The following is a 25,315-nucleotide window of genomic DNA, read 5'->3' as shown; positions in this document are numbered from 1 at the left end:
TGAGTGTCATTTCAAAAGGTAACACATTTCATAAAAATGTTTGTTATTTATTTGAAAAAACACCTCCTCGTTATTTTTGTACAAGTAGTGTCATATATTAGCAGAACATCAATGATAATAACTATAATAAGGCAAAAAACGTTGTTTATCTAGTCTTGACCACACTTAATTTTGAAAAATATGCTTAACATACTGTATCAATTAACTATGTATTAAATGTATATTTCCTATTTAATTGTGTTTTGCAATACATTTCCACTACCATTACAAACTAGAGAGGAAATGATTGATGAGCCCCTCCTACACACAGCTCACAGCCTACAGAGGACACCAGACCACAACCACGATCTCTCACCTCCTTTCGCACAGCAACAGACAGTAGAAACACAAAGCAATAGTAGAAAACAAGTGAGTAAACGATAGATGAAGAGAAAAGAAGCAAACAGCAATATTGGCATGAAAACAGGGAGTGGAAAGGAGAGTAATAGGCCGATTGAGGCAGACTATTGAGATTGAGATTGAGGCATTGTGAAACATTGAAACCAATGAAGACCCAGTGGCTAACTTAACACCACAGACAGCGCACACGCTCATTGTTTCATTGTGTTTCTCATGCTGACTATAAATAGACTATCCCTCCCCAAAGTGGTATCGGCCTCTAACTCAAACCAAAGAAGCAAATAATGCTTTCTATTTTGATTGGTTTATTCTTCTGGTCCAAATCCAATAAATAAACAATAAACAAAATAAACATAGAATTAAATTTGATCTTTAAGATACCTTAAAGCCGCACTAAAGAAGATATGCTCTCAGGGTCCCCCTACCCAATGTGCAAAGAGACATATTTTGGATGTCCAATTTTAGGTGCAGACGACATCTTTTTTTGCGTTGTGCTATATTGACATCCATAGGATCTCTATATAACATCCAAAAAAGGCTATCTAGTCCTATTGACGCCCAAATAGGGTCATGGTTAGACGTCCAAATATAACTGATCTAGTTTGCATGTCGTGCAGTTGGACAAACTGACACAAAAAAATACATGATCGTGCATCAGTCGTCTAATGTGTAGTGGCTGCAGTTGAGAAGCGCAGTAGTAAACTAGATGTACCGCGATACACAATATGACCGCCGCTCAGTCCTGCACATTCTCTCCGCAAATATCAATCACGCTTGTGTTTCCATCGCCTACTCCATCCCTACTGCAACTTTTATGTATGTAAATGAGTGTGTGCATGTGTGCGCTTGCTTTTGTGTATGAGTGCTTCTCTGTCTAGTGTGAGTGTGTGTCTGCTTGTGTGTGTGTTTAATGTGTCTCTGAGTATATGTTCACTGTGTTCTCTGCCGTCACTGTCACTCCAATATCAGATAACACACACACACACACTCACATGCGCGCGTGTGCACACACACACACACACACACACACAAACACACATACACAGGCACACACTCACACACACACACTCGCACACACACACACACACACACACACACACACACACACACACACACACACACACACACACACACACACACAAACACACACACACAGGCACACCCAGAGAGAGAGAGAGAGAAAGAGAGAACACACACAGAATACACACAGATAACACAGACAGAGAGAGAGAGAGAGAGAGAGAGAAAGAAAGAGAACACACACAGAACATGCACATACACACATATACACACATGCAAACACACAGATGGGCACACAGAAACGCACCCACACACTATAGTACATCACACACACACTCACTTCTCAGCTCCGGTGGTCTCACAAAATGTACTCAAAGATGTGTGTGAGCATGTGTGTGTGTGTGTGTGTGTGTATGTAGGTGTGTGTGTGTGTGTGTGTAAGGGTGTATGTGTGCATGCGTGTGGGCGTGTTTGTGCATGTGTTTGTATAATGTTTTATGCACATGTGTGTATGTAGTGGTGCGTGTGTAGGTATGCGTGTGTGTGTGTGTGTGTGTGTGTGTGTGTGTGTGTGTGTGTGTGTGTGTGTGTGTGTGTGTTCCTGCATGTTTGTTGCACCCAGAGCAACCATTCTCTTTTAAAACATATTTGGAAACTAGTTGATTAAAGGTTTCTAATGGTGTCACTTATATGTTTCTAGGACAAAAACTAGCAGAGATTGAGATGTTTGGAACAGTTTTTGAAATCCCCAGGGGGGGATTTAGACTCCAGATAATACCACCATCTACTGGCCGATGGGTATACAGTCCTGAATGTACACATAAATCCATTTATTTTATAGCCCCCCATGGATGAAATTCCACAAAACTTGGCATACTCCCAGAGGGTGTCAGGTTAATCATACACATGAAATTTGGTGCAGTTCATAACATCTCATCTGAAGATAGGGGCAATTAAAGCAATATTACATTGCATTTTCAATATTTACGATGGGGGGGCAAATCACAAATGACTGGTTATAAGCTAAGTTGATGCAAGCTCTAGAGAACAACATACCATAAACATTTTGTCATCCTCGGTGCCACGGTTCAGGTAGTTATGTAGGAAAAACTGTCATTTTTGGGCTTCGGGCGGGGGCAGCGCGGGGGTGGAGTGACCCCCGGGGACGAAACGAAAATTTTCCATAGAACTCTACTGGGGCTACATGCCCACCAAGTTTCATGCGCTCCGGTGTTACGGTGTCCCGGGAATCGTTGACGAAAAATGACGGGAAAAAAGAATAAAAAAAAAAAAAAGAAAAAACTTTGACAACAACTATATGACCGCTTCGCTAGCTACGCTAGCGGCGGTCATATTTAACTAAGTATTTGTCTTTTGCAACAAAGCATAAATATAACTCCCATGAAGAGTTTAAGCGCCATCACAATGTGTTTTGAAATGTTATTTGTAAATGTATATACTTAGGGGGGCTTTAAATAAAGACTTTAGCTTTTAAATGTGGTGATTAATGTCATGCTTTATGCTGTTTTATGCTATGCTATGATGCACTGTTATAGAATATGTTTACCTTCCACTGCCACAAGCTAGGCTGACAGTTGAGCCACAGCATCCTGTGTTCACCAGTGAGGCTATCAAATTGACCTGCCTGGTGAAGTTCGTCGAGCCGAGCCCCTCAGGGCGGTACAGCAAACATGAGAAAGTTTTCACCATAAGGGGGGCAGCTGGAGAGGACAGCGCCCTCTACTGGTGTCAGGGGGAAAGCAATGTGGGCTACCTGCAGTCACATATCAGCAATGCTGTGCAGCCTGCAGTGGCTGGTGAGTATGCTGTATACTGTATATTATATGTGGTTCATTTCTGCCATTCCCTACACCGATGCCTGCAGGCTGAACTAAGTAAAATAAGTGTGAAGGAGAAAGAAGGAGTGACCTTCTGATTTATAGATGTAGACACCATGATGTTAAGTATATTTTAAAACATTTTAATATATATATATATATATATATATCAAATAGCATTTTCACCTTTACATTAGCAGCAAAGAGAGATGCCAAACAGAGAGAGTCTACGTACAGGCCCACCAAGCGTGTGAAAAAGAGAAGTGAAACAGCCTGGGTTATTATTGCAAAAGCTGCACTGCAGCTGAGGACTCCTGTGAAGTGTGGTCTCAGAGTTGGACTACCTTGTATGTTAGCACAGCATCAACTGTGTTGTGTTATCATTACAGAAATGGTGTCTTGGTCTAAAACAAGTGAACCACATACCTAAAAAGCATATACAAATGTTGCAGGCAATACCAATCCAGCTCTTGGTGATGTTGGCTAAATCATGTCATGAAGAATTTTAGATACAAAAACCAAATCAAACATTTCCCTTGTAAACACATTTCATTCTCATTTGTCAATAAAATTATTAAACTTTGTCCTGAACCTGACTGTATTACATTTTAACATTTGTGAACTTGTGTATTATATATTTAGTTGGTGCCTCATTTATTTAAATATACAATACAGTATGTCAGAAGTTCACTTTTGCAAAAGTGGTGCCGGTCTAAAATATCATAATTTTCTTTCTATTTACTTCACTGGTATTTTCTAAATAGTAAATGTATCTTCCTGAATGCTGTGGTCAACAACCTAACAGAAATAGCTGGAGAAGCAGTAGTGCAGTTTTCTGAAAACAACTCTTAGTGGGCGTGACCTAATGACCAGCTAACTGTCAGAGAACCAATCTGACTCACTCAGAAATAGGACCACCATGGAGATCACTCTTGTCTCTTTATTTCTCTGTGAGTAAAAGTATTTTAATATTGCTTAATCACTAATCAGGATAAAGTAATCATGTTATATAGGCCTCCAAACATGCTGCTGTTGTCTTTGCATTTCTCAGGATGCCGTTTAACTTTTCCTTGTTGCTCATTTCACAACATGTTTTTGAACATTCAACAGCCTTACAGTTCAGTATCTTCATGGAAGAGCAAATGTAGAACAGTGCAGTAGTTGACATATTTTTGGCTGCTTGATTGTCAGTGATTTCTTCTACAAAATGATAATTAAGGCATATGTCACGCATGCAGAAAACGGGTGCCCAGATTTTCTTGTGCAGGGTACCTCAAGGATGCTTATGATGGAAAAATGTTCTATGTTAATATGCTTTAAGTGTTGAATTGGAAATTACAGATATCTTATTTCATCTTGTCTAATTGAGAAGTGTCTCAGCACTGTTGATAGTGGCCAAGAGGTGCAATTGCCGACCGTCATCTCTCAGTGAAAAAGGGAACAAGACCTGAGGGGTGTTTACTAAAGCAGAATTAAGAAATCCAAGATAAGAGATCAAGCCAGGCTTGTGTGTGTTCGGTATGCGTGCACATTCTCAGCTTTCATCAAAATAACTCATTTTGAAATATCGAGAGTAGCAGTGGTAGACCTACTGAATGCACACCTAGCATATGCACCCGTGTATGAATGCTTCCTCATCTAGGCATGTAACATCATGAACAGAGCACATCACTATAAGAAAGACATATGAATATATTGGGTCATTCCGTATTAACTCAGACAAGGAAAATGTAGATTACTCTACATTACTGTAGAGGTTTGAAAGGTTGGTGTGGGGAGTCACGTATAATTCACTGAAGATTTTTTTTTTTTACATTGTAGTAATTACCACACAAATGGACTCTGTGAATACTGAAGGTAAATTATCTTGATATTCTATATGCCACATTTTCGGACAAATATTTGTACATTTGAAGAAATTAAAATTAGTTAGATTCATTTATAAATTAAAAGATGTAACAATGAAGCTCACTTTTTTTCACAGTTCTACCAAAGGCCACGGTGGCAGTAGTATCTCCTCAGACTGCATACTATGTTAGAGACATAGTCACCCTCAGGTGTCATGTACAAAAATACACAGATTGGGTTCGGTATACATGGTACAATAACGGCATAGCTATTCCCTCTGAGAGCAATCGAACCATCACTGTCACTCTCCCCTATCAGCCTGATAGACACCAGTATGGATGTGAGGGGCACCGGATCAGAAGTCCGCAGACGTCCCAGCGCAGTGATGCCTTGTCAATCACTTCATTTGGTGAGTGATCTCATAAGAAGTGGAAATTAAAATATTTGTAAATAAAAGGTTTTGAGTGGTTGGACTTTACAGATTTCTGGGAAAATGTATATCTATTTCAGTATTTTTTTTTCCCTTTCAGACATACCCAAACCTATAATAACAGTGGAGCCGAAGAGTCCTGTGTTCATGGGAGAGAGCATCACTCTGAAGTGCGAGATTGCGCATCAAAATGACTGGACATACCTATGGTACACCTGTGAGCACTATCGCTGTTTCAAAGGCATGAGGCATGCTATATTGCATCCCTATACAAGGAAGTTAGAATTCGAGGATAACATGTTAACCCTGAAAGAAGCAAGGCTTCAACGTGGTTTATACCAGTGTGTAGGAATAAGGAAATCCAGCTCCATGTCATCACACAGTGAACCATTTCATCTGCATACGCGTTGTAAGAGTTTTTTTGTTTGTTTGATTAAAAAAAAACGATTTCAGATGTTTTTGATGTGATTTTCCAAAGCTAGGATGATGAAACCAACAAAGTAAGCTAAAGCAACTGTAACTAATAAAGGCAGTTTACACTATCTTGATTTTTTTTCTATGGTTTATTTTCACAGCTCTACCTACAGCTGCACTGTCCATTCAGCCCCAGAGTGTGATGTTACCTGGAGAGGCAATCACGCTTACGTGTGTAATAGAGTCTTACAGTGACTGGACTTATAAGTGGTACAAAGACTGGAGTCCTAATTTAGTGTTTGAGTCTGACTCCAACATATTCAACATCACTGCAGCCACTGAGTCTCACAAGGGCCAGTACTGGTGCCAGGGGGAGAGAGAAGACAGACCCACATCAACGAACCCAAGTAGCCGTGTCACACTCCACATAAAAGGTGAGTCCAGTCAGATATGAATCAGTTATTCCGTTTTAGCCATAGTATCATATTCAATAACCTAATGATATATTTGAAGGGTTTGGTTCCAAAGTGTCCTCCTTTGTAATGGATTTTCATAAATTTTTCCCCAGGTAATTTCAGAGAAACTGTAAATGTTTTTTTGTTGTTGTTGTTGTTGTTTTATCTCTTCAACTTTACTGAAAGCATCTGTATATGGTGGCACAACATATTCAACATGACGTCTTAAATATCAAAGTAATTTTCCATTCAGATTAGTGTTGTATATCAGTATGCCCAATGCCACCTACAGTGGGGAGAATAAGTATTTGAACCCATGCTAAAGTTGACTAAAAGGAGGAATATAAATCATCTTTTGGAAAATGTTCTTAATGCTTTAATTAAAAAAAATAGTAAAAATCCATCCTTTAAGGACACCAATTTTCTTTGTGAATGAAGAATGTATCGTAAATAAATAAATTCTGGATCCAGGTCTGGGATACAGATCACTCCCAAAATGTAATTGTTTCTTCCTTGGGTCATTTCTGACCTTCCCTGAAAATTCCTCCCCACTATAACACAATTATGCTGAAGTTTCATGTAGGCCTAAGCCCAATCAATTTAATTGGAATTACTTGATCAAACTGGGTTATCACAGCATGAATCAATTTTGCAAACCAAAATAGAAATGCTAGACAAATTCTAGATATTTCATTCATGTGCAATGGATGTACACAATAGGCAATTTCAGTGTGTGAACAGACAGATCGAGAGACAGAAGTTGATCAACCTACAGTATATACAGTAACCTATATTATAATGTATAACCATGACAGTTTATTCATCTTGTCTTTATTTAGCTTCAAAGCCCAAACTCACATTAAGTCCTGCCCACCAGCTCATCACAGGAGATTCGGTGACTCTGAGATGTGAGTTGGGTGTTTCCTCTGGTTTGGTGTTCTACTGGTACAGACACACACATTCTTCTCTTCCTGTGGCCCAGACTGATGGAGACTCCTACAGCATCAACTCTGTTAAAGTCTCTGATGGAGGACAGTACTGGTGCAGAGCTGGGAAAGGAAATACAGTTTATCACACACAGTGCAGCAATGGTGTCTGGGTCAGTGTCACAGGTAAGTGACATTTTTTATTAAAAAAAAAATGCTGTGTGCTAAGTCTTAAAATACAATTTACGACATTTTAAGATTACTATTCCGTTTTCATGTGTCTATCATCAATGGTTGCTGGGTTATCAAGGGGGTGATTCATTCATCTGTGTACCTTTTCTTTCGAATAGACAAACCCAAAATATCAATCATCATTAAACCAAACTGGACAGAGTTTTTCTTGGGAGAAAATGTTTCTCTTCGATGTGAGATCCAATGTGGGGGAGATAGCACCTGGGACTACAGCTGGTACAAATACAGACTCAAAGGCCCATCGTCTAGTTCTGTACAGGAGTATACATTTGCCATTGAGTCTGGCATTGGGGAAACTAACTACATCTGTAAAGGAACACACAGAAAAACTCTCCTCAATGCCATTGGATCCGTCAGCATTAGAGCTGTATCAGGTAAACAAATGTTACTAATTTATTTTGTATTTTGAGAGTATGAAATATACGTCACATTTGTACAAAGAATTGTATGCATGTTTGAATAGTGTACTGTACCATTACCTCTCAACTTCTGCCAAGCAGGGAAACCTAAAGTAGATCTCAAGATCAACAGGGCGTCTTGGCTGACTGAAGGAGACTCAGTGACTCTGAGTTGTGAGGTTAGAGGCTCCACTACAGGCTGGATTTTCCACTGGTACAAAATTATTCCCCACCACAGTCACACTGTGTCCTCTAGCATGTGTAAGGACCTCACTTACTGTGAAGAAGTCATTTCAGACAGCATCAGAGGAGCTGGAGGCTCCTACACTCTCAGCCCTGCTGCTCTTAGACACACAGGGGTTTATGTGTGCAGAGCAGAGAGAGGAGAACCAGCCCATCACACAGAGTTCAGCCAACCTCAGCCTCTCTGGGTCATTGGTAAGGAACAGTCTTTGCTCGGATATATACTAGAAAGCCTTTTTGGTATGGCTACTAGGGCATTTAAAGCAATTTTTTTATGTTGTCAAGTTTAAAACCATAAGTTTGGATAACAACTATGATTAAGTTTGTTACATGATGTGATAGAGATGGTTGAACACTCACAATCCAGCGCGGTATAAAACAGAGTGGCGATGCTCCCATAGCCCTCCATAGAAAAAAATGCTTTTTCCAGGCTATTTCCTCGTTATGGGACTTTTGGGATTATTTACAGCCAATTTCCAGTCATTAGTCAGTAGACCAAATTAATGGATTAGGCCTACACCTTCCAGCATCCATTAATTGAATTATCGCACCTGTTAAACTCTCGCGGTGACGATAAAGTCTTGATGCAGAAAATGCAGACGTTTTCCTGGACACACTTTTGTCCTCTGCCTTCTTTCGCAGGCCTACTGTCTCCAGTATGTGACGTCGACACACTTTAATTTTTGCTACCCCAGAGCTAACTGGCTAACTAACTGAATGGCAAGTTGCATCGCAAGTTAGCTCTGGGGTAGCAAAAATCAAAGTCTGCCGCCATCGCGTACCGGAGATCACAGTAGGCCTATCCTCTCGAAGGCAGAGGACAAAGGTGTGTTCAGGAAAACACCTGAATTTCCGATGTTGTCATCAACACGAGAGTTTAACAGGTGTGATCATTCCAAATCCCCATGTTAATTTCCCATAGGAAAAATCGTCAGATACCGTATTTCCTTATATGGGCAAAGATGGTAGCTTTTTTGTAGGCGAACTTCATTTTTTTTGAAGTTGTGGCGACAACATCAAAGAGTGGCGACACTTGTGGCGACAACATCAAAGAGTGTCGCAACTTTCTCTTTATGGCTCTGCTGTAATCCAGCATGCAGTTGTACCAATTCCTAGAGATGGATTAAACCATGTCTTAGACTGAAAGAAATCTTTATTGAAAATTTAAATTAAAAAAAATAAAATAAAAAATGCTTAATTTAGACAAGGCTTCATCCATGAGGGAAACTGGGCAATTATGTCTTTATTTTCCTTGATCCAGGTCAGTCCCCTCCTGCGTCCCTGGTTATCAGTCCAAACAGAAATCAACACTTCTCCTCTGAGTCTCTCACACTGACCTGCACAATGCAGGAGGACTCTACTGGATGGGACGTGGTCATGTTTAGATCAGGAACAGTATCAACGTGTCCTGATTTGAAAAGAAACACCTGTGCTTGGCACTCCCTTCATACATCTGACAGTGGAGTTTTCTGGTGTCAGAATCAGTTGGGGAGCAAGAGTAACCCTGTCAACATCACAGTACAACGTAGGCATTTCCAATCAAATCCTATTTTGTCATATCACAGACTATTTAGTCATTCTTGTGATGATTAATGGTGTTCAGAAAAACTGATACCAGGATTGCTTCATGTAGTAATTGTTAAAGGGATATTCCGCCATTTTTGGAAATAAGCTCATTTTCCACCTCCCCTCGAGCAAAACAATTGATATTTACCTTTTTCCCGTCTATCCAGCCATTCTGTGAGTCTGGCGGTACAACTTTTAGCTTCAGCCTAGCCTAGAAAAACACCAGGTTTCATTTTCAGTTGGTCTTATTGCACTTTCTAACTTAAGAGGAGACACGTTTTAAATGGGAAAATTACCAGAAATCTTAGTCACTTTTAAACATGATGCTAGCAGGCGAGATGCTACTGGTCTAATCCGTTTCAATGATCTATGCTAGGCTGAAGCTAAAAGTTGTACCGTCAGACTCACAGAATGGCTGGATGGACGGGAAAAAGGTAAATATCAATTGTTTTGCTCGAGGGGAGGCGGAAAATGAGCGTTTTTCCAAAAATGGCAAAATATCCCTTTAAGGTTGTTGGTTGGTTCATACAGATGATGATGTGATCCTGGAGAGTCCTGCCCAGCCCGTGCTGGAGGGAGACCCTCTGACCCTGCGCTGCATTCACCGCCACAGACCCTTACACTTCAGAGGAGACTTCTACAAAGACTCGCCCCTGAACAAGACATCAGACGGAGAGATTACCATCCATTCCGTCTCAAAGGAACATGAGGGGTCATATTGGTGTCAGAGGTCGTATCAAGCAGAGTCACCAAAAACCTGGATTACAGTCAGAGGTAAAAAACGTGTGTCCGTTCATACAATGTTTAGAGCTCAGTGAAACACTTATGTAACTGAAATGCATCCTCAGTTGTTGTTTTTTTTACTGCAAATCTGCTTAACCCAACCTCAACAGAAAAGAGTGAGAGTGAGTGAGTGTGAATCGTAATCTTGCACTTTGATGTCTTTAAGCCTCTAGATCCTCTAGGATGGTTGCAGTAGGCATCGGAGTAGGGTTGGGTCTGGTTGTTATACTCTCCACTCTATTCGTACTGGTGTGTCTATCCAAAAAGCTTAAAGGTAATGAATAGTATGCACATTATAATATAAAATAATGAGTTCATTATTGGACAATTAAGTCAGTAAATACTATTGGACTGGGAAACCCCAAGCTGTTCCTAGAAAATATGGAATATGAATCATAGCATTCTTAAAAAATACAATCATCAGTATGCCACAGAAGATTTACATGTCCTCATTTTTGTCACCATTTCTGTTCCCTATTCCAGGTGGTCAGTGCTCCAAGATTTTGCGGTGAGTTTCCTACTACACCCTATGTTACAGTACATGGTTCACCTAATTTACACTACATAACATTATTGATACCTTTGGCTAACTACTAATAGTTTCACCATGCCTCTGCTCAGCATACTGTTTGTAATTCTCCCTCTAGTGGTGGGCAACAGCAAAGCACCAATCAGAGTTCAACCCAGGACCAGATTCAATCTACGACAAGAGAAGGGGATCAGTCTGAGTACATGCCACTGCAGAGAGGTTGGTTTCATCTTACAGGGACCTGAATTCTGTCTAAAGGGTCTTGGCCTTGCTTCAGACAGGAGTCTGAGGAGCTGATGTACTGATGGAGAATTTTTCAACAGCATGAAATGCTTCAAATAGCACGCCAATTTTGATGAGATCAGGCTGAAGTAAATGGAGGCTCAAGAGCGTTGAAATTGTTTGGCAAAAGCTTGAAATGCATCAAATAACACGCCAAAGGACTTACGAAAGCGGCATGTCATTCTACACCTTTTGGCAAGATCAGGCTGGATTTTTTACATGGATCTCTACTTCTCGAGGTCACTGAGTGCTGTTGATGTGAAAAAGAGAAGCTTGAGTTGCTGCAGCCACTGTAGCCGTCTGGCAGCTTTAACTGTGGGCTGTAGCAACTGTAGGTATACAAATTGGTTTCTTTATTTGTACGGACAGTACTTAGTGACCTGAAGAAACAGAGATATATTTTTTCTAAAAACGCCAGAATTCCCCATTTTAGGCATAAGGGCTTGTTTCATGCTTTATTTGCACCTTAGAACAGCCATTATACACCTACACATCTACACCTACCACTTGCTTTCTGTATTGTATGATTGTTGATTACTAAAAATGGTCTTTTTGTTACAGGAACTGCAGATGTATACGACACCATCAAAGTAGATCATGTGACCCAACAGAGAGGTCAGATGTACGATGGAGAATATGAATATGAATATTAGGAATATGGCTGTCACTTTTTCTGAAGTTATTTTTGTGATGAAGGTGCAGAATTAGTTCCACTGTATAATAATTCAGCATATTTCTACATGTATAAGTATGAATTCAGTCTGAAAATTCTTAAAATATCATACAAGTTGTTTTCTCTTAATGATGGATGTTATGACTTGAGAGATGTATCATGTTCACTGTGATATTAATGATTGCTGTACAGTTATCACATTTTATATCATGTTATACATACTTTTTGTCTCTGTTCATATTTCAAGTCATGTTGTGTGAGGTAAATATGTAATATTTTGCTTTCCATATTATACCATATGGCATACATAAACATTTTGTGGACAGTATTAAGAAATATCTCTGCTTCCTCATACATTTGACTACAACTCCTTTAGTGCAATGTATACACAGCAGTAGCCATTATGTGACCAGAGAGGTTGACTACATGTATACATTATCATGAAAATAAATATTCAAGTTTGATTTTTATATTTTGATATATTATTATAATTCTGGTTTGTCATGCACTGTGTATGCATGTGTTTTCTTTATCAACTTTGAAATACACTTGATATGTATTCAATAAAGACACACTTCTTGTTTTCCAGAGTATGTAGTGGTGTCCTGAATAGGTAAGCCCATATCATGGGACAGGGGCATCAGCATGGGACAGCAGTTGTTTGTGGTTTCTAACGTATGTATTATGTAGATTAATTGTATGTGATGCACTGATAAAAGTCTATTTCAAACACTGCAATGACAAAAAATACATTGTTTGAATCTGACCGGTTTACCTGATTATACTAAAAATTACTTTGAGGGAAATGTAAATGAAAGGTATAGAAAATATTAAATGGTGGATGATGACATCTTTCTGTGGCACATATCAGTGCCAATACCACTTCATATTTCTTTGGATTGAGGAGTCTGTGAGGACTGCTTTCTTCAACAATAAATAGTGTTGAGTTTTTTATGTTGCCATCAGTCACACAAAGCTGACCTGACAGACAACTGTAATAGAGAAAATGTGATGATGATCATTTTGTCCAGAAGAGGGCGTTGTTTGCACATAATATATAAAACAGTCTCACTTTCTGATATTACAGTTTTTTACGATTGTTTACACACTAAAATATTTTTTTTCGCACAATTAGCCAAATTTTACTCCAAGGAGCAAAACACCTCCACAGATTTGCACAACATTACACACAATGTCTGCTTCACCCTTTTTGCAAAACATTACACACAGTGATTTGTAAAACTCTACACACATTTCCACACCTTAGACACAGATAAGGATTGTGAGGTTACTTCCTTGTCATTACAAAGCCCCGGATTGCCAATGACTGCACTAATGAACGAATTGGATAATCACATCCACCAGGTGTGTAAGCACACATGTGCAAAATTGAAAACGCAGCACTCAGGTGTGCTATACTAGCCTGGCACGCCCTCCCAGTGACGCAACGCCTTCAGGCTTTTGCTGCTGGTCTGGTCAACTGCTCATTGAGAAGGATTTCTGAGTTCCCGAAATCTGCGGAACTGCCCCCTTTGGTCGAGAACCAATCAACTTTGAGCAGCTCCAACGGCTCTGGGTAGAGGCGTGTTCAAAGCAGCGGAAAGAGTGTTGTTATTGGTTTAAACTCGGCAATCCGCTTTCTGACATCTACCAGTAGCAAATCGAGGCACTTAAAGGAGGCGGGTCAACCAGCGCTGGCAAGAAACCGTGTTAGCACAGGCTGTTGGTCAGACTAAAGTCTCGCAGAGCCTTTGAAAGTCGATGGTAATCAGGCTAGTGCTATACAGTCTTGTTGCTTTTGCAGTAGTTGCTCTTCAGAGTCAAAGTGTATGTACTTTATGCAGTAGCTTTTGTTTGTCTACAGATTTTATTTGTTCAATTGATTTCATTGTTGGTTGATTACTGTAACTGATTATGGTTAGAAATACTGTAAGTATTGAAAGAGATACTTGAAATATTCAGTCTACAGCAGTCTTCAGTGTTGTACAGTGCAAGTGCAAGTTTATAGACCTATTTATGTACACTTTCCCTATGTCGAACTAATCATGAAGAATGTTGTGGGTTTGTCACTATTTTTTGGACATCTAAATGATCCCTTACATAACAATGTCTGGGCAAAAATCTAGCACATGCTATTTCCTAATTTTTCTTTTTACAAATGCGTTTTGCATTTATCACTGCAGTGTGAAACTGGCTGCAATAGTGTCTGATCATTGAGGACTGTGTTTGTTAAATGACAACTAATAGCATTTTTACAAATATGTGTATATGTTTTGACTGAAGTGTGTGTGTTTTGACTGAAGTGTGTTTGTTTTGACTGAAGTGTTTCATTTTGCAAAGAATCTAGGAATTATGCAAAATGAGTGTGGCGTTTGGATACCTGTGCTTAAATTTTGTTAAAAAGAACTCGGTTTGAAAAATTGTGTGTAAGCAATTGGAAAAAACTGTAAATAACAAGAACAAGAACGTTCTGCTTAATTTTCCACCAAATACCCTTCTCAACATGCCCAACTCTGAATAAATGTCTATTTACTTTCATATATCATATGAAGAGCTATAAAACATTGCACACAGGTAGAGCATGTTGAAAAGAGAAGATTCACCTGCCTTTCTCATGTCCAGTGTCGCCTAAAAAAAACAGATCTTAGGAGGAGCACATTAAAGCAGCGATAGAACAGGAGAAAGTAAGGAAGGACCAGTGGTGATTCTAGACATTTTGAACAAGGGTGGCCCTAGTGGGGCACTGATAAATTCAAGGGTGACATCCAGAAAAACAGAAACAGACAAACAGACAAACAAACAAAGCCCAATGAAAACATAACCTCCATGGCGGAAGAACTAAACACATATTAAAGACTAATTTTAATCTAAACTATTGCTTAATGTCTAAAAATTGCTGGTTAAGCCAGCTATCAAGGTAGAGTCTATGGAAGCATAACATTACATTCATAATGCTATAGACCCTAAGGCCCAATCTCATTTCTCATTCTTCCCCTTCCCCTAGCCTACTCCTTGTCCCTCAAAACAGAGTGGCATGACAGGGGTGAGAATTTTCCCCTTGGATATGGGACACCACCATATGTGACAGCCGGGACGATTTAAACACTTTTTAATTACACATGATTTACAAACAGATCGTACCATACTGAAAGCTAACTGTCCTCTGACAAATATAGCTGCATTTTCAGCTCTGAACAAAAAATGTTCAGGAATTAGGCCATTTGAGAAAAAGTGGAACGTGTTAATGTTTCATTAGCCAGTGGTTCTTCACTGGTCTGGTTTTGGAACCCACAATTTCACATGTTCATAAAGTTGAATGTATTTTTATTTTAGCACTCAAGCCAACGGATATGGTGAGTTAGCCTATGGTAAGACACACAAAGTGCCTGGCCTACTTGCTTGGAACATGCAGATGTTTGGCATTGCATTTGTGAAGTCTTAAACTGTTGATGTTACCTTTCAAAGTAAGGTTTGCCTTTGACAGGGGTGCCTTGTTTCATGTGGCATTTTAGTTTGGATGGTTTTATGTTCTCATGTGCACCCCACACACTGGGGTGTCTGTATTGTCTTGTCCTCAATTTAAGTGAATCCATATTCTACCTTACTTCAAATATTCAGGGTTGCAGCCAACTTGCCAACTATAAAATGATATATTGAAGCTCTACATAATTTAAGAAAAAAGATAAACATCTAACATGACCTGTCACATAAACATTGTCTATGTCCATTGCAATGACTAACATACTGTAGGATACGAATAAAGCTGATCAAAATAAAGGTCCAATATTCCCAACCCACCAGTTAAGAAATGTATAGTTAACACTTATTGACCTATAATGTTGGCTGGGTACTGTAAGTAGAATATAAAAAAATAGCCTACATGATTCCACAGATGCAATACTGGGTTTGTGTGTGTGATTAGATAAATAGGCACTGGCAGATGTGTAGAAATATCTGCATGTTAGCACAAGCAGTAGCCTGTAGGCCTACTGTAAACTCACATGCTAAAAACAATAAGCCAGGTAGCCTATAACTGCAAGCCTGTTTGCTAGGTTACATATATTTCTGGAGTCTGACATTTCAAACAGGCAGCAGTGCATCAAGAAAGGTAGCCTTCGACTGTTAATGGCGAATCGTAGACTAGGATTTTGGGATGGCGCCTGGGGTGGCCAATTGAATCTCACGAGTGGCATGTGCCACCCGGAGCCACCCCTCTAGCTCCTCCCCTGAGACCTACGACCTACCATCCCCATTCATTCACTAGTTCAGACAGAAATATGCATTGCTGATTGCTGACATCTAAATATTGTGTCCAACTTCCAAATACGTTTCCACATAAGTTTAGGTGGCACATAAAGAATGGACACAAATAATGTGGATTATCTGATACTCCTAGCAGCTACAAACACATTCTCTATCATCCGTAGTGGTGTACAACAGTCAGAAACAAGTCTGTGCAATCCTTAACAAAAGCCCATTAGGCTAGCTCCATGAATTCTATCATGAAAACAAAACATCAGAATATAGAGGTTTGTTATCATGCTAAATCGAACTGTGAGTCAAATCTGTGACATGGGTCCTCCCTCATGTTAATTTGAATGACCATTATGTATTGACTGAGTGACTACATATTTGTGTATATCTGTGTGAAGCACTTTGAATTGCACCTGTAAGAAATGTGCTATATAAATAAACTGCTTTGCCTTGCCTTGCCTTGCCTTGCCTCTACAGTCACTGCCTCCTTAACATGGGCAAAGATAAATATCAACACAGCAATGAGTGAATGGCAGCAGACACAGAGTTCTGAGAAACTGTCAACAAGATAGAGACTGATATACAGTACGCTGGATTACCTGATGACCCTTAGGAATGTTTTATCTGTGTGTAATAATGAGGAAGTAGTTTTCTTCTAGCCTACTACGTAAGGTTACGTGTGTTGGTCCAATCTACATTTTCAAGCTGAGATTCAGTGAGCGACATCAAACTCATTCAGAAGTACAGTAAGTTCTAGACTTTTTTGTGCTAACCTATACTCATTTATATCTTCTTGTTCTTCTTGACTTGTTATTGTCCAATTGTATTTGGGCTTTTCTAAAATATCAAATGAACACAGAAAGAAGAATTCAATTACTGTACTGTAAAGAGTTACTATGGTAACCAAATGAAACAAGCAAGCGCAATGCAGCCCAAAATTAAAGTAAATGCTCAAACTGGAACTGAATAAATTGCCTTCTGAGTAAGAGAGATGAATTTAACATTCTTGTTTTGTCTAAATGGACAATTGGCAGGAGGCCCCACTACAAACGGACAGTTACATGAAAAATACAACGCACCAAACATGGCCTACGTGTGAGTACTAGATTTGCCATATTCACTCCTGAATGTTACATTCTCTGGAGTATTCCTACCTAGATTATAATATGATAGCCTACAGTATGATATACGATATGAAGACCATAGCATGAGGATGCCTACCTGGATGTAGCTAAAATTATTTTGTGTACACCCTACTGCCCATTAAAACAGATATTACAAGTACATTGTGTAAGATCACTCATGATCACAATCATTTATGTAGTAACAATTGTCCATTCCAAGTTGAATAAAAGATACATATTTTAATATCAGTGTAAATATCAAATAGAACCCTGGGTATCTTGACTGAAACCTGATCATTTTCAATCAATGTTTAAATATATCAAAAAACACCCGAACTTGTATAACTGTATCAATATTGAATGGATCATATCGAATGGAACTTGAGAATATTGAATGAAAGTCCGTATACTGTATATTGGATACAATGAAGAAGTGATCCGCATCTGGTTCATCTTTCTCCAAGACTATGTTTGCCACTCGCTCCAAGCTCTGACATATTCTGGGGCTGAATTTATCTGTTGCTCCATTCTGCAAATCACCCCATGCCCTAAACCAACCCATAGCAGCTTTGGCACTCAATAGGAAGTTCATCATCCATTTTATGTTATGGAGGACTCCCATGTCGCTTTGGCTATGGCATATCATGGGCTCATATGTGCAGTAAATATGGAGCAATTTTGTCTGAATGATTATACATGTATATTGCCTCCTTTATACTCATTGTGGTCAGGCCTAGAGAGCAACATGATTTGTAGGGATTTATTCTCTTCCTCTCTCTCTCTCATGTGCTTACGTGCTTATGTACATCATGAGTTAATTGGATGCAGAAATACCCCACTTAATACATTAAATTCATGCATTAATGTACAACATTACATTCCTAATTACTAATGTAAGCGAATGTCTGCCCTGAGTGTTTTCTCTGGCCTGTACTTTTTGTTCAGATTACACCACCGAAACGGTTTTGATGGTATGAGATGATATCACCAAATACTTTGCTCACTGAAAGAGAGGTCAGAAATGTGGAGGATAGGCGTTTGTGCACGCATGCCACAACAAATATCATGAGGTCCCGTTTTGAGACACATGATTAACCAGTTTGTTTTTTGTCAATCTAGACGATAATCAACTCTATACTCTCTCCAGAAAGATTCACCACCATGTCAAACAGGTCTTGTTAAGTTAAGTGGTGATCTTTGACCTTTTTGGATTGTCAACTGTCGCTAGTCAGTACAAATAAGGAAGGCCTAGATAGAAATTGTGATGATAAAAGAAGTAGATTTTGGTATATTTTCATGTGGCCTTGGCAACTAGCCATCTTGTATTCCTGAATAATATGGAATGACACTTGTTAAACTCACCTCAACAAGTCTTTTGCAATCATTTAACCTGCCATGGGCAATACTAAAGAGGCAGTTACAAGCAAGAGCAAACATGCAAGATGTGAGAACAATATTGCAAACATTAAACAACACATGGAAAACCTCCTTATATGGCTCAAGGAAGACTGAGGTCTATCAAATTGGATGGTGTTTCCACACCACTAAAGCTTGCCCTTTCTAGACAGTCTCAAAATGTGAGATTGGCCGGACTGAAAAAAACTGTATTTCGCTCCATTATGAAATTGTTAAGAAAAAACCTTCTCTTAATCTTGGAGAGAAGTACATCAATAATTTGAATGAATGAGCCTTCCCTTTTGACCTGTCTCTGAGCTATTGGTGGAAATACCCTTAAAGCCTAGAACTTGGTGTGACCTGACGACCCGAAGACACAACACTATCATTGCATTGCTCTGAGTGAGTCATTGTATCATCCCAAATTCCTTTGATATGTTCAATGTGTCCATAAGTGAATCAACAAGGTTAACAGCCATGTCCAAATTCAGTTGTGAGGACTGTACAATATGGGACAGACACGCTTTTAGGTATACTGTACACCATAGTACACACCACCGAATGCCAGACAACCCACTGGCATGCAGTAACACAATGCAAGTGATTCACTGACTGGTGTATTGAATTTGAATAAACCAATATGCATCCTCTATTTGTCAGAGACACATCACTGCCAAACTCTCACCTCATAGTGTACATACGTACCCATTACAGTAATAGTAGTCCCTCACCAAAACTGGAAAACTGATCATCGCTCAGCTGCTTCTTGCACTGTGCAGTCAGCAACAGGTGGGGGGAGGGGGAATACGTGATTGTGATCAGCATCTGGCGGCGGGAAGGAAATACTGTACATGATGGTGACAGCAGTGGCACCAAAGATTGTAGATAGATACTTTTATCTACAATATTTTGATGGTGCGGTAGCAGGTGCTGCGTTTCATTTCTGTGTCATGAACTTTTGTTATCCAGTAGGAGTGTACACTGGGACGTCCAGGGTTCATATTGAGGTGGTCGCAGCCCCATGGGGGCACCACTGCTTACAAAATGGGACCCTTCAATAATCCTGCATGTCTACCATACTGTCAAATATCCCTCTCCTCTCAAACAACTATATTTTACTGGCATTCACTGTCATTTTCTAAAGCATATCCATAATTGAAAAGGCATAAAAAACATAAGATAGCAGGCTCATTGACATGACATGGACTGTTTTCACTAGAAATAAGCCAAATTGATGTCAAAGCTGTTTAGAACAATTTTATTAGTTGAAATTCCATCATTGCACTGCCTTGGCTCCAGATTTCATTCAACATTCTCAACTTCCCATCAATATGTATATCATGTTTAAGAAATTATCATTTGTTCTGATTTAGCATTTATGAATTCTAAATTGAATGACATTAAAATGTCCTTAACTTCAAGTGTAATATGTTATTGCCTGTATGTTTAAATCAGCAGCGCCTGTGTGAACTGTTTTACAGAACAAGTGGTACATCATCCCCATTGCGGTTCTTGGTGCAAAAGAAAATTCAGATCAGATTAGGACCCCCAATTGCCTACCGCCTACCAACAGAGAAGAAATACCTGGATGAGAGTCTAATGGTCCAAAGATGGACATTTGGCGAGAGAGACCTGAGGAAAATGAACAAAACCATTCTGTTAGTGGGGGAGACTGGTACAGGGAAAACCAGCATCATCAACACTTTGGTCAACTACCTCCTGGGCATTAAGTGGGAGGATAAAGTCTGGTTTGATATCACAGAGGAAGTAGAGGTGAAACTGTCTGAAACTAAAACAACCAACATCACTGTTTATGAGGTCTTTGTGGAGGAAAACCCCATCTGCCTCACCATCATTGATACCCCTGGGTATGGTTATACGAGAGGGATGGAGTATGACCTACTGATAGCTGAGAATCTAAACAAGCTGTTCAGATCTGAGGATGAGGTCCGTGGCATCGATGCCATTGGACTTGTGGTGCGATCCACTCAGAACCGACTCACAGCCTCTCAGCGCTACATCTTCGACGCAATTCTGTCACTATTCGGGAAAGACTTGGAGAAAAACATAGTGCTTTTTGTTACACATTCAGATGGGAAGTCCCCCAAAAATGTACTGGCTGCAATTTCTGAAGGGAATATTCTTTGTGTCAAAAACGAACACAACCAACCTATCCACTTCTTGTTTGACAACTGCCAACCTGATTTGGACAAAGATTTTGAAAGCCTTCACAAATCAGCCTAGAACATGGGCATGCAGAGTGTTGAGAAGTTCTTCAACTTTTTGAAGACAACTGACAAGAGACATTTGCGGTCCACAAGGGGTGTTCTCAGAGAGCGCAAGCAGCTAGAGATTTGCATCGGCAACCTGGAAGAACGGATCAATGCTATTAACCTTAAGGAAGGTGAAATGGCACAAATCGACGCAGCCATGGAACAAAACCGTAAAGATCTAGAATCATGCGAGAAGTTACAATTTGAAGTCGATGAGCCATACAAAGAGAAGGTCGACACTGGGCCAAATCCCAAAAAATCCAAGAAAGTAACCTCATGCGATACGTGTCAGGAGAATTGCCACTTCCCAGGTTGTTCAGAAAAGCTAAAATCATGCAAAGCCATAAAGAAGAAGTACTGCACTGTGTGCACTGGCAAGTGTCACTACACTAAGCACACAAAGGAGGCTAAGATGTACGTCCAGAAGACAAGGAAGGTGATGAAAATCAACGAGGAGCTCAAATCAAAATATGAGGAAGAACATCAGGAGAAGGTGGAGCTGAAGAACCAAGCCAAAAGCGAGCTTGATGCGCTGCAAGAGGAGAAGGTGCAGCTGATGGAGGAGGCCTACCAGAGCATCCTCACCCTGGAGAAGATCGCCCTGAAGAACGACTCCCTCTCCACACTGCTCCATTTGGATTTCCTGATCGACAACCTGAAGGAAGCCGGAAACTCTGAGAAAGTCCAGTCGCTACAGGAGATGAAGAACAACGAGGAAGCCAACAATGGTGCCATGGTCTACTTAAGGGCAGGCCTGGGAAGAGCAGAGAGAAGTAGCCAAGTCACCAACCAGGCGGCCAACCATGATACGAACGCCCCAGAGACAAAACATCAAAAGCAAGACCACAGTGCCATTTATGATGCACTGACCCAAATGAAGGCAAAACCTTTTGAGACCTTAACAGCAGGTAAAATGAAAGCCTTTGGGACCCTCACCCAAGCACGGTGCCAGGATTCCAGTTTTAAATGGACAAGACCAATTATGGGAGGGCCTTGAATTAAAATAGTTAACAAATCACTGTTTAACCTAATAAAAACTGACTGACTAATATACTGACTTATATTATTGCATAAGCCCAGTAGAGATAATGAATAGCTTGATGCTGTTTAAATATGATGGTGCTTTGTAAAATGTTTCGGTGCATAAGACGGACCTACTCGCGATCGCTTTCCTTGGTTCTGACGGGAATAAAAGCGCTTTGGAATCTCCAATACGCAACATATACCTGGCTGTGCTTTAGCGAATCTTTCTACCAGACTTACGTCCTTTAGACTGTACAAGTGGTCAGGAATTCAACACTTCCCCAAAACATAGTTTAATTCTGCTCGTATAACATGAGGTTAAATATTTTACAATTCTGTTTAATCAACAACACTGCCCAAAAGTTTCAATCAATACGCAGGGGCGTCACTAGTAGTTGAAAACATTTGGGGCTTAGCCCATAGAGTCTTAACGGTCATCATAATTCCCATTTTTCCTACCCTTGCTGCTCTCTTTTCACAAATTAATCCACTGACTCAAGCCTCATTTGTGCCACATTGATTGAATATTACGGACAATAATATTTTGACAATTGGACCTGTTGGAGCTTGACATTTCCTTTTGCTATTAGAGACAAACTATATAGCCTATAGCCACCTAGCATAGAGTATGCACCTCCACCACCTCCTTTGTTGCCTCTATGATTTCCTTGTAACTTTCAAATAGGATATGCACTGACATGCCTAATCTCTCTCGAGCGCACTCTAAGTAGCCTAAATTCCAAATTATGTTTTATGGTAAAGTAACGTTGAAGTTAGATCTGCTGCGTAAAGGAGAGTGAGAGGAGTGTATGTTTGATAAATAGGTCCATCTCTTCTCAAAGTTTGAATGCAGGATCAGAATCAGGTAGATCAGGTTTCATATTTCATACATTGATTTATTTTGATTTCAGTAACAACACACTGAGCTTGACTTATTACAGAGAATACTGTATTAAAATGTAGCCTACTACGAGATAATAGGCTCCACAGTCATAAACCGAAGATTAACAGCCCTTTAACACAAATCAGATCAAGCATAGCAATTGTCAGACAAAGTCAGAAGCCATTATTAAGCCATAGATTTGTTTTGTTGTGGATCTCAGCTCTCCTTCATCTCTTGGTTGCAGCGATTACACGTTTAAAGTACCTAAACAAAGATTGTTGCAACATGGTCCTTTACTGGAAATGCAGAAATCCAGAATCTCATGTGTTTGGGACTGTCTGCTGAACTTGTGCAGAAAAAAATCAAAATAAGCATAACAAATTGTTTAATAAAAATTGTTTTGAAAACTAGACATTTCGACTATTGTAGCACACATTATGAGATTTAATTGTTTGCCTATTTTTGTAGCCTGACGAGCCAGACCCACATCAAGATGTAGGGTCTGGACACTCACCGTAGACAGGGCTAAATCGGAGGGGTGGGGTAAACAGTTGTCTTTCAAATTCCCTCCCCACTATAGGATAACGCTAAACGAATCCTCTTCTTGTTTTCAAATAACAGGATGTGTTACCGTCGCAACTTCTGGTCGCATGTCAGTCACCATTATGTTAAGCCCACCCACCGACTCTATACACGCTGTGATTGGCCCACTGGTGCTTCGGGTTCTCAGCTCCCTGGCTCTATGGATCGTGCCTAGACTGCCCCGCCAGCCAAATTACATTTGCTGCTGCTAGGGGCGTCTAGATTTCTAGGCTACTATTTTTGATCATTCTCGACAAAATTGAAATACAGTAAAAAGTTGTTGTTTTTTAGTCGCGTGCAGCATGAAATTTGGTACGATGATAGAGGGTAATACCGTGATTGAGTGCACCAAGTTTCATGCTGGCATCTCTCACGCTCAAACGCCAACAACTTGTCAAAGTTGGAACTACGTTCACACCTGTAACTTTTGATCTGTATCGCCGATTTTGATAAAGCTTATACTGCTGAAATTGTTGGAGGCTGACAGTAGACCTCTGAAGTTCGCCTACAAAAAAGCCACCATCTTTGCCCAAATAAGGAGATCCGGTATCTCAAGATTTTTTCTATGGGAAAATATCATGGGGATTTTGAATCATCACACCTGTTAAACTCTCACGGGGATGAAGAAATTGGAAATGCAGATGTTTTGTCCTCTGCCTTCAAGTGCATACTTTGATCTTCTGTAGATGAAGATGGCACACTTTGATCTTCGCTACCCCAGAGCTAACTTACAATGCAACTTGCCATAGGCAGTTAGCTTCAATTAACTCCCGGATCTCCTTATATGGGCAAAGATGGCAGCTTTGGATCCTTTTTGTAGGCGAACTTCAGAGGTCTATTTCAACGCACAATATGACGTCACTCTCCGCCATGATGGTTTTCTCGCCATTTCGAATTATGTCAAAAGTGAAAGTAAATTGACCCTGACTGCATATTTTGTCCGATTGTCACGAAACTTGGCACACAGGGTCTACAGACCATGACCTGTCAAGGGTGTACATTTGGTTTCCACACGTCAAAGCGTTCGCCCGTGGCAGCTAATCAAATTCTATTGCAAAGCCGCCTAACAGGAAGTTCCAGAAACGCTTTGATGTATCAAGACCATATATTTAATGGGATGACTTTAGACACCATCCAAAGTAAACTCAGTTTTGGCTCAGCTCTTTATATGTTTGAAATTACGTCTACATTTTTACGTTGGTGATGCTCTGGGACATACCAATGATGAACCTGGGCAGTCATTCATGTCAGTGTAGAATTCAGCAATCAAAGGCAACGCTGGCAAATGGGAAGCAACCTTGTACCTTGGCCAATCTTTGGCATGTCGACTCACGCCTTGATGTGAGGGCTGCGGTCGTGTCTCCTGACGGGGCACTTTCGTGGTGCATCGAAGCAAGCACACTTTGGCATTTTCTCTGGAAATATTCTATTTATTAGTCACGTGCAGCGACTCTATACGCCGCTATGTCAGTCCGTTGGACGGTCTGTCCGTCAGAAACTGTTTTGCTTTCCAGGGCCTATACATTAGTGCCAGCAGTGTTTGCACGCGACTTAAGTCTGTTGACCTTGTTTTAAGAAAAGTAAAAAGAAAAAAACGTTTAACGAGTGCCGTGCCTGCCCTCACCCAAACCAAACTCAACAAGATTATTGCAAGGATGGACCAAAAACAAAAGTAAAAGAAAAATGACAATGCAATTCAATGGAAACTGTTTGCAATTATATATT

General features: G+C 40.0%; 1 protein-coding gene and 1 pseudogene across 1 annotated transcript; both read left to right on the top strand.

Annotated features, from left to right (window-relative positions):
• The first annotated feature begins 7,995 nt into the window (after positions 1 to 7,995).
• On the top strand, positions 7,996 to 11,084 carry LOC134059538 (low affinity immunoglobulin gamma Fc region receptor II-like). The gene is made up of 6 exons (XM_062515983.1): positions 7,996 to 8,035; positions 8,083 to 8,418; positions 9,485 to 9,748; positions 10,321 to 10,563; positions 10,739 to 10,846; positions 11,056 to 11,084. Exons 1-6 carry the CDS (start codon positions 7,996 to 7,998, stop codon positions 11,082 to 11,084), a joined length of 1,020 nt encoding a protein of 339 aa, XP_062371967.1.
• Positions 11,085 to 16,973: 5,889 nt separating this feature from the next.
• LOC134059821 (uncharacterized) lies at positions 16,974 to 24,418 on the top strand (annotated as a pseudogene).
• The last annotated feature ends 897 nt before the right edge of the window (positions 24,419 to 25,315 follow it).

The sequence above is a fragment of the Sardina pilchardus genome, chromosome 16 (genome assembly GCF_963854185.1).
Source record: "Sardina pilchardus chromosome 16, fSarPil1.1, whole genome shotgun sequence".
Lineage (NCBI taxonomy): Eukaryota > Metazoa > Chordata > Actinopteri > Clupeiformes > Clupeidae > Sardina > Sardina pilchardus.
The sequence above is the reverse complement of the archived record's forward strand: the minus strand, read 5'-3'. Positions and strand labels throughout refer to the sequence as shown.

Coding starts and splice junctions, on each gene's coding strand:
- LOC134059538 (XM_062515983.1), top strand. CDS start 7,996: ATGAAATATACGTCACATTTGTACAAAGAATTGTATGCAT. Junction 8,419..9,484: donor TCAGCCTCTCTGGGTCATTG/GTAAGGAACAGT, acceptor TCCTTGATCCAG/GTCAGTCCCCTCCTGCGTCC. Junction 10,847..11,055: donor TCTATCCAAAAAGCTTAAAG/GTAATGAATAGT, acceptor TCCCTATTCCAG/GTGGTCAGTGCTCCAAGATT.